Source organism: Eublepharis macularius, chromosome 1, assembly GCF_028583425.1.
Source record: "Eublepharis macularius isolate TG4126 chromosome 1, MPM_Emac_v1.0, whole genome shotgun sequence".
NCBI classification, from domain to species: Eukaryota; Metazoa; Chordata; class Lepidosauria; order Squamata; family Eublepharidae; genus Eublepharis; species Eublepharis macularius.
The window spans coordinates 82,624,220-82,634,229 of NC_072790.1; the positions used below are offsets into that span (position 1 = coordinate 82,624,220).

The following is a 10,010-nucleotide window of genomic DNA, read 5'->3' on the forward strand; positions in this document are numbered from 1 at the left end:
TTTAGGAACCGAATTCGGAAGAGACGCCCCACTCCCGGGTCACCGAGTTTACAACCTTTCCCATCCCCCCTCCGCCCCCGCCGCTGAGCAAGTAGAGAAGGGGCGTGCCCAGTTGTATTTGTGTCTTCCTGGATTGGGCCAGCGACGTGATCAAGGCACACAGTCTGGAGAGAATGGACTGCTGCAAGAAAGAGGCGGGGCTGCACGGGCCCCTTTGGTGCTGATTGGCAGGCAGCAGGAAAGGGGAGCGGCCTTCTCGGGTAACAACAGTGGGGCGTTGTGTCGATTTTCTTCAGTTCCCCGCCATGTTCTCCTAGTAGCAGATGTGATCGTTTTACCATCGCAGCCCCGTCAAGTCTAAGCGGGCGCTCCGCAATCGCATCCCTGCAACCCTGGCTGTTTTTTCTCAGCCGCTCGTCCAACTTTTTTTTTCGCCTCCCCGCCCTGCTTGCCGAAACGCGACTCCTAACTCTTCGCTATGGTGACGACCACTGCGCCTTCGCCCTTCCTGGCCCGGGTCTCGGCCGGCCCCGAGGACCCCTGGCGGTTTTCCACATCCCTATTACAGCGCCTCATGAAGGCGGACACCGGCGGCGAAGGCCACCAAACCAATCGATGTTTGGTGGGACCGGGCGGCAGCCCCAGGCCGGCACTGAAGAGAGTGAGGAGAAGGAAAGGGAAAATACGGTCCACCCCCTCCGGCCTCTCCCAGAGCCGCTACCAACAGCACCAACAACATCGCGCCGGCTTGGGGCGAAGGAACGCCGCACAAGGCGTACGCAGCCCCTACGAAGCCCCCACAGCTTCACCAGAGCCCGATCGCGAAATGGGCCCAATCGAGGAAGCTCCAGCAGCTTCTTCGAGACCAGCCCCTGTCAGCAAGCCTCTCAGGAAAGAGGTGAGGGGAAGGGGAAGGGGAGCGGGCCGGGGCTGAGGAGAGGAGCCGTTGGTTCCCCCACTCGAGAGGGTAGCCTGGGAGGGGGAGGGAGGGAAGTTTCCGTTACGTCCGTGGTCCTGCGTGAGAGCGGGCGAAGTGAGGTTCCACGCGCGCTGATTGGCGGAAAGGACCCACCAATAAGCGCCGACTGCTGAGCCTAGCAACAGCTAGATTTAGCCCGTTGGCCGCGGGGCGGGGAGAAAGACGTGACGGCGCCACCGCGCCCTGTGGTCGGGGAGGGGAAGGCGGCGGCTCGGGAGATGGCTGGAGGTTGGCCGTGGGCCGAATTCGGAGGAAGGTGGTCGATGAAAACCAGACAAGAGACGGAATTAGCTAGTCGAGCTACCCAAAGCATTCTTTTGAGCCCGAGATAAAGGCCTTAGTTGGGGAACACCGCTTTAGATATTGGGACTTCCCCATCTAGAATATGTTTTTATTGACCCGGGGAGTTTCAAAGTGTTGTTCCCAGAAGATACCAGAACCCAGTAGGATCCTTCTGGATTTAAACTGGCTGCTCCAGAATGTGTAGCTTGTCAGTGATTTACAGAATATCCCCAGTTTATATATTGCACAGCCTAATAAAGGAATCTCGAATTACGTCTGTTTGAAGCTATCAGGAATCTGTTTAGGGTATTAAATAAACTTAAAGAACTAGATGGCCCAGAGATTTTACTCAGTGCAGGGTAGCTTCCTAGTATTGACCTAACAAGATGATCTTAAATATTCTTGTTTTCAATAAAGCTGGTTTGAAGTAAGGGTTGAAAAGAGTTGAGTTTCTTTGCAGTCTGTAGGTATCACAGTGTCAGTGCAGAAGGGGAGTGTGAAGTATAAGCTGTGAGACTAAATATTACAGTAGGTCGTGTGTTTAAGAGATCGTCTCTTTTCTTCACAGTTGTTGAAAAACAAGATGGGAAAATCTGAGAAGGCTACCATTCCATACAATCAATCTGTTCATAGTCTACATCTTTGTGAACAATCAAAAATTAACAGACAGAGGAGCAAATGTAATATACAATTAAACAAGATTCCACCTGCAAAAAAAAGTGAAAATAACTTTTGGCAAGAATCGGTGTCATCTGAGCTCATTAAAAAGCAGGAGAAAAAAACTGTGAAAAAACCAGAAAACAGCAAAAATATGAAATCAAAGAAACCCGTCTTTCTTACTGAAGCGAACCAAAAAGAAAATTATGCTGGGGCAAAATTTAGTGAACCTCCTTCACCCAGTGTCCTTCCAAAGCCTCCCAGTCATTGGGTAGGAAATACTGTCCAATATTCTGACCAAAATAGGGAGATGATGGCAGTCCATCTAAAAACTCTCTTAAAAGTTCAAGCATAGTATATGGATAATTTTACCAAGAACACACAAGAAATGTGAAACCTGCCTTGTTGCAACAAGTGCAAAAGACTGTCAAGTCTTAACATTGCAAACGTGTACTCTATTTTTTATGGTTGTGTAAATACTGTATATCATGTAATGTGTATATTCATATTTTGAGGTACATTTTAGTTTTGTTATGAAAGGATGTATTTTACACTGCCCACATGGTAGATGGTTTTGTATATAGTAATGGACAACTTGTAACGTGTGCTTAACACATGGAAGACTTGACAATGTTTGCACAAAGTAATGAGATTGTAAAACACTCATCTCAAGATTGAAATGGCAATGTGAAAACAAATTACTAAGGCACTACTGAAATGTTTCACAATCTGTGGCACAATACTTAATTGAAGTTTTTATAAAAATGTTAATCTGTTTGTAACAGTATTTGGCGTTAAATTCAATTCCTTCTTAAAGACACAGTTGGAATGTGAGCTAAATAATCCAGTAATTTAGCATAGCTGATTCTCTTTTTAAAAAAATGGAGCTGTGCTTTTCGCCCAGAGATAATTGGTGATTTTTTAAAAAATTAAATAAAACAATTTGGCCTCCCCTTATGCTGTTGTCATTTGTTGTAATTTGATCTATGCACTTCTATGTGTTATCAAATCGCTATCTATGTGAAGGCCCCATAACAAACAAAAGAGTATTCTTCGGACACAGAACAAGCATGTGTATTGTAGGATATATTTTAGGATCTTAAACCAGTGTATACAGAGGATGAGCTTCAGCATAGCACCTGAAGAAGTGAAGGGGAATAAGCATTCTTTAAAGTTTTTAATTACTTACAAAGAAGTCAAATTAAATAACTAATGAAAAGGTGGAGGGAGACACAGGTTTTAAACAGAAAACCCCCAAACTTTTTCCTAACAGCTGTCTGTCTATAAGGGAAAACAGAAAGGGGAGAATCAAAAACATGCAAGCCTGATCTTGATGGGGGAGGGGCAGTAGCAGAGCAGCAGCCCAGCTTGGAAATTGTCCAGACAGTGAAAGAGCACAGCAAAGCAGGTCCAAGAGAGAGGCCATCATTGAATTTGGGGCAATTGGAGAAGTTCCAAACCAGCTACAAAAATTGGGGCTGAGGGATAACTCTACAATTGCAAGAAATGAGAAGGGGAAGGGTTGTTGGCATTTGAATAGGAGAGAGATAAAAATTCAATACTCCCAGTGATGGGCAAGTTTAAAAGTAAGTTTTGTTAATGTAAAGGGGAGTTTTCTCTGTTTGCATAAAGGTGTCAACAATGCATTCCTGAGGACATTTGGAAAAAAATGGCTAGGTGATTAACAGAATTGGAAGGGTGGAAATCTAACAGAGACATTAAAGATATTGGGGGAAAACTGACTGGGATTGGTCCATTGCTTACTGTTTCAGAAATATACATGTTTATTAAGAATCAAATTGTTCAAGGAGGCTCTGAGGTTCTTGGGGATATAGCCCTCTGATTTAATCTCTCTTGGGATGTGCTTTGCTTGATTGATAGATGAGCTCCCCTGTGTTCCGTTATGCCGTTGGTGTGACGTACTGCCATTTGACACTGGTTTAATGCAGACTCTTTATCTTTTCTTTCTAGTCCCATGCTGAGGTAAAATGGGGATCAAAATGGGGGTTCCCATAAGGTGAGGATCCAGGGGGCATTATATGTTACTGTGTTATGTCTGTTATGATCTCTTATCTTTCAGATATTACAGTTGTAAAAGCATTCATTAGGCCTTTCTCAGCACACCTGAAAACATTAGAACATGGGGCAAGCATTATGGTATTAACTTCTCCCTGATCCAAATCCAATATTCTACCACCTATACATCACAACAGTAATAGTCCTTTGAAGAAATTCTTTTGCAGTAACTCCCCCCACAGCCTGTACCAAACAAGGAAAGTCAATGTGGTAACAGTCTTTTCCCTGCTAGATAAAGATCCATCCAAACATGATGTGAATGCAGATGTAAATCCACAACGTGGATACATGTCCACCTATAAAGTACTGGAAATGGGTGTGATTCATATTATATGCAGATAAAAATTCTGTATTTCCACCACATTCTCAAGCCTTAAGCTATTCATTAAACAGTCTGGGAATGGCCACTACGGTTGTAAGTCACTAACAGTGACATCCTGTGAAGATTTACTGTCGTCTAAGTCAATGGGTTTAGACTGGAGTAACTGCAAAGGATTGTACTGTAAGTCTAGAGCAGGGGTCCACGCCACCACTTTGTGAGCAAGCTGTGATCTGACTTTTGATTCCAAGATGACACTAGCCATGGAAGATAGGGGTCTTTATTCCCCCATTATAAGTAAGCACTAAATAAACGCAGCAATATTCTTGAATTCAAATATGTGAGTTGTCTTCAGTTACATAAGCTAAAGGTGCAAGCACCAAGTCATTACTGACCCATGGGGGATGTTGCATTACAACATTTTCTTGGCAGACTTTTTACGAGGTGGTTTGCCATTGCCTTCCCCAGTCATCTACACTTTACCCCCAGGAAACCGAGGACTCATTTTACCGACCTCGGAAGGATGGAAGGATGAGTCAACCTTGAGCCAGCTAGCTGAACCCGACTTCCACCAGGATCGAACTCAGGTTATGAGCAGAGCTTGGGCTGCAATACCTCAGCTTACCATTCTGCCAGTTAATGACAAGGTAAATATAAAGCAAAAAAATTCCTCAAATTTGAAAGAAACCTTGAAAATAATTCTAGGGTGTTAATGGCTTCTTCCCCATTTTACAATGTCAGTTACAAGCACATAGCATACTTTACAGTTCGATTAAGCACAGTACGGATAGCCCTGAAGTGCATACATCAGGAATAGAATGTGGTGTGGATTGTGACATCAAAAAATTTGAAATTAATGAGAGCTTTGTAAATAAGTGGTTATTGCAAATACAGTGAAGACTTTATATGTATGGCTAAATCTATTGTGCCAAAACAGCTTGTGTCCAGTTAGTGTAATTCTTTTTCTGATTTGAAGAAAGCCTAGTTCCAAGCTAAATATTAACACCAACAAAATTCAAGACAGAGTAATGTCAACTCAGATGCAAAAGTTAATAGGCATATCCCAAATAGTCATTCTGATTTTCCAAAATAAGATGTTCAAAGCTAAATGTTCTCAAAGCAGATGGTATAAATGCAATAAATATACACTTGCAAAGGATGTGGAAATCAAGTCAACAATCTAACAAGAACTTTTTGTTCCCTGCTAGGAAACATTTTCAATAAACCAATCACCATTGTCCACTACTAAGCCAGTAATATAATTTGAACATCTGTACAGATAACTGTTAGAGCTTACTCATAATTTTGTTATATATCCTGAATTTATGGCACATGAGCATCTGCAAGATAATCCTTTCACTATTTTTCCCTAAAATGTGTGTTGAGCTATAGAGCAAATGAATTCTCCTGTCGACTGGGAGGGGGTCAGTCTTGACTGATGGGAAGTAGCTCCTCCTCTGTTTCAAGGTCGGTCGAATCAGACGATCCCTTAGGGGAGGGCTCTTCCCTGGTGCGCCAGTTTTTTATCGGCCCTGCTCTAGCAGGGAGTTGAATCGTGTTGCTCCTCTGAGCAACGATCCCAAATTTTAAAAAAAAGAAGAAGAAAGAAAAGAAGGAAAGAAAGAAAGGAAAAGAAAAAGCGGCAATTGAGACATAGCAGGTCTCGGGAAAAGGAAGGGCTTGTCCCTCCACCCCAACCCCCCCACCTGCCGCCTCTCCCTTCAGCAACAGCGGGAAGGCCACAGTCGACCTGAGGCAAACGCCGACAATGCCCGGGGGCGAGAAAAGCAAACGGGCAGAGCGGCCATTGCGGAGACGCAGCAGTGGCAAGTGCTCCGGGCACAGAGAGGACAGTTTTCCCTCAACACGGCAAGCGGCCGCAGCAGGGAAAAGCAGATACAAGCGGCAAACGGCAGAGAGAGCAACGCAGCCGCGCAGTGAGAGAGAGAGCTCCCGAAGCACGCCTGCAGAAGCAGCGGCAGGGAGAACATTAAGCCCAACAGAAGCCGGGTAAGCGGCCCCTCGGGGCCCTGGGTGAGGAGGGGGTTTACTCGCATGTAAAGGCAGGCAGGGGAGGTTTTGGCCATTTGGAAGGATGTAATTATTAGTCCTGATTAGGCCCCTGTATTGTCTCTGTTCCACCCCCCCATCTCTCTCTCTTGCTCTCTCTCCCACTCTTCCCCCTCCCTCCCTCCCTTTCTCCTTTTAGGCGGGAAAACACTTGGCAGGAATGGCGGCCAAAGAGGGAATGCAGGGGCATACATCTACATCACAAATGGTTGAAGACCTAGACTTTTTCAGTTCTCCTGCCTCTAATCAGTCCCATCAGGACCACTGTGAAAGGGGACAGGGGGGTAGCCAGCTAGATCTTGCAGGACCAGAGGCAAAGGACAACCTTTTGGCCTGGATCAGAACGGAACTTGAACCTGAAGGAAATCAAGAACACCCTTAAGAGTCAAGTAACAGAAAAAAAGGGAGAACCTAGGCCTGGGCCTAGTAAGAAATCCAGAGCACACTGTTCTGCTACTCCCCCCAGAGCCAAACGACGTAAGCATAGAGTGGATTACTTTGACGAAGACTCTAGTCTATCTGAACAACCGCAGTCTGATTCAGAGAGCTCAGAACAACATTCTGGAAGTGAGGAATGGGAACTCTCTGATGAACAAGAGGAGACTACAGGTGTTATTCAAACCAGACTTTTCCCACAGGAAATCTATACAAAATTGCTTCCCAAGGTTCTGAGACCATTGGAAATTACTCAGACAAATACAGGGAAAGAGGATCCTGACCCGGCCTTTCCTCAGGAATTAGAGAAGGCTCTCCCTAAAGTGGGGAATTCTCATTCTGGAGTTCCCCTACCTGCTAATTTTCATAGCATTTTAAAAGCAGAATGGGAAAACCCAGCTAAACCTAAAGTGTACCAGTCCGTGTTTAACAAATTTTATTCCTTAGCTCCAGAAGCTGCTAAGAAGATCAGACTGCCTGTAGTAGACGATCCAGTTAATAGCCTGGCAACTACATCAGTGCTCCCAATGGACTCTGAAGGAATGCCCAAAGATCCATCAGATAAAAAGATAGAACAATCACTGAGAAGGAGTTTTGAGGCATCAGCAGCCTCCCTCGGGGCCTCGGCTGCTGGTTCTCTATTTGCTAGGGCAGCTTTCACCTGGGCATCGAACCTGACAGCAGCAGGCAGAGATGTACTGAAGGAACTGAAGAGCGAGATCAAGAAAATAGCCCTAGTGGTGGCCTTTGCCGCTGACGCAATGCTAGATGCCTTCCAAATGTCCTCTAGGGCAATGGGCTTTAATGTAGCAGCAAGAAGAAATACCTGGCTAAGAAACTGGGATGTGGACCCCCCAGCACGGAGCAAGGTGGCTGCGATCCCATTCACCAGAGCCAAACTGTTTGGAGAAGCTCTAGACAGATATCTGGTGGAGAATGCAGAAAAGAAAAGGGTGCTTCCATCTAAGAAAAGGGACTTTAAAGCTAAGGATCGACATTCCTTTCGTGACTCTAAGCGTTCCTTCAGACAGAGCACATCGAGACCTTACAAGAGCGAATGGCAAAGCAGACCCAGGAATGACAACAGATCCTTTACCTTTCGTAAAACCGGTCAACAGCCCAAGGGACAGAAGACTCATCAAGCATGACTATGGCCAATCCTCAATCATATTAATCGGGGGTCGGCTACAGGAATTCTCGAACCAGTGGCGTGCAACAATTACAGACAAATGGGCCTTGGAGACGGTATCCAGGGGCTACTTACTGGAATTTCAGAACAAACCCCCCAAACCGAGTTGTTCACATACAAAAGAACTCCATAAATTCAATACATCTACAGATCACCAAGGCGATTCAACACCTTTTGACTATAAGGGCCATAGAGCCAGTACCGACATCTTACTGGAACAAAGGCGTGTACTCAGTATTCTTCATTGTATCGAAGAAAAATAGGGGCATCAGAGCAATCTTGGATCTGCGCTGGCTAAATCAGTTCATCACTTCACGCAAATTCAAGATGGAGACACTGAGGTCAATCACAGGAGCGATACAGAAAGGGGACTTTCTAGCCTCCATAGATCTCTCAGAGGCCTATCTACATATTCCGATCAGGGAAACACACAGGAGGTTCCTCCGCTTCGCATACAACGGGGAACACTTTCAGTACAAAGCACTGCCCTTCGGGCTCAAGTCTTCTCCCAGAGTTTTCACAAAGGTGCTAGTCACCCTGATAGCCTCTCTCAGATTGCAGGGAATTGCTCTTTTTTCGTACCTCGACGACATCCTGATAAAAGCTCCCACCTCAGGGGAGGGGATGACGGCAATCCAAACGACCATTCACTGCCTGGAAAGTCACGAGTTCGTGATCAACAGGGAGAAAAGCAGCTTGGTACCTACACAGAGAATAAATCACTTAGGAGTGACAATAGATACGATCAGGGACAGGAATTTCATCTCGGAAGAGAGACAATTGAAGATCGTGTCTCTGATAAGAGCGATTCAGAAAGACACAAAAGTGGAAGTCATGCTACTAGCCAAGGCACTAGGGATGATGGTATCCTGCCAGGACAACCTAACGTGGTCCAGGTTTCACACCCGCCCTTTACAGAGTCTGTTGCGACCCTTTCAACGGATCATAGCGAACAAGGGACACAGACACGTATGGATCCCGGATTCCCTGAAGGAGGAACTGAGCTGGTGGCTGACGCCGGACAGATTCAAAGAGGGGGTCCCCTTGAGGGAACCGGTAAGGATGGTGATGACTACAGATGCGAGTCAAACAGGATGGGGGGCACACGTAAAGGGCGGCATGGCCCAAGGCGTATGGCTACCACAGGAAAACCACAGGAAAACGAAAACAGCATAAACTGGTTGGAACTGAGGGCCATCAAGAAGGGCTTAGTAGAACTCAAAGAGGTGCTGTCCGGTCATCACGTATTAATACAAACAGACAACATGACTGCAAAAGCATACGTGAACACACAGGGTGGAAACAGATACAAAAAGCTGAACCAGGAGGCAAGGGAGATCATGCTATGGGCAGAGCAGAACATCACATCAGTCAAGGTGATACATGTAGCCGGCGTACAGTTGCGGACTGGCTGAGCAGAAACAGAGTGGACCAGGCGGAGTGGAAGCTGAACCGGAAGGTTTTTCTGCAGGTGTGTCAGAGATTTGGGAAACCAGAAGTAGACTTGTTCACCACGGCAAGGAACACGCAACTGCCGAAGTTCTTCACCAGACGGAAGGAACAAGGAGCGATCGGCATGGACGCACTAAACGAAGACTGGCCACACACTCTACTCTACGCATTTCCTCCAATAAAGATCCTGGACAGAGTACTGCAAAAGATCATACAGCAGCGAGCAGAGATGATATTAATTGCTTCATTCTGGCCGAGGAGGTCCTGGTTCCAGGAACTGAGATGGCTCTCAAGAGCGGATCCATGGACTCTGCTGCAACAGGTGAACCTTCTGTCACAAGGAGAGATATTGCACCCAGATCCGGCATCCCTGAAATTGACAGCCTGGAGATTGAGCATGAACAACTTTCAAGACTAGGGTACACGGACGGAGTGATAGCTACTATGTTAGCATCAAGGAAGGGCTCTACAAATAAGAGCTATAGTAACACTTAGCAAACTTTCCACAACTGGTGTAGGAAAAGAGACACTGACCCTTTACTCGCTTCAGT

At 45.9% G+C, this 10,010-nt stretch overlaps 1 protein-coding gene across 1 annotated transcript; it reads left to right on the forward strand.

Annotated features, from left to right (window-relative positions):
• The first annotated feature begins 281 nt into the window (after window positions 1-281).
• On the forward strand, window positions 282-2,875 carry PNRC1 (proline rich nuclear receptor coactivator 1). The gene is made up of 2 exons (XM_055001946.1): window positions 282-898; window positions 1,830-2,875. Exons 1-2 carry the CDS (start codon window positions 479-481, stop codon window positions 2,271-2,273), a joined length of 864 nt encoding a protein of 287 aa, XP_054857921.1. The 5' UTR covers window positions 282-478; the 3' UTR covers window positions 2,274-2,875.
• Window positions 2,876-10,010: the final 7,135 nt, after the last annotated feature.

What these genes read in the sequence shown, in the direction of transcription:
- PNRC1 (XM_055001946.1), top strand. Translation starts at nt 479, where the DNA reads ATGGTGACGACCACTGCGCCTTCGCCCTTCCTGGCCCGGGTCTCGGCC. An exon ending in GCAAGCCTCTCAGGAAAGAG is followed by an intron (nt 899 to 1,829) that starts GTGAGGGGAAGG and finishes TTTTCTTCACAG; the next exon opens with TTGTTGAAAAACAAGATGGG.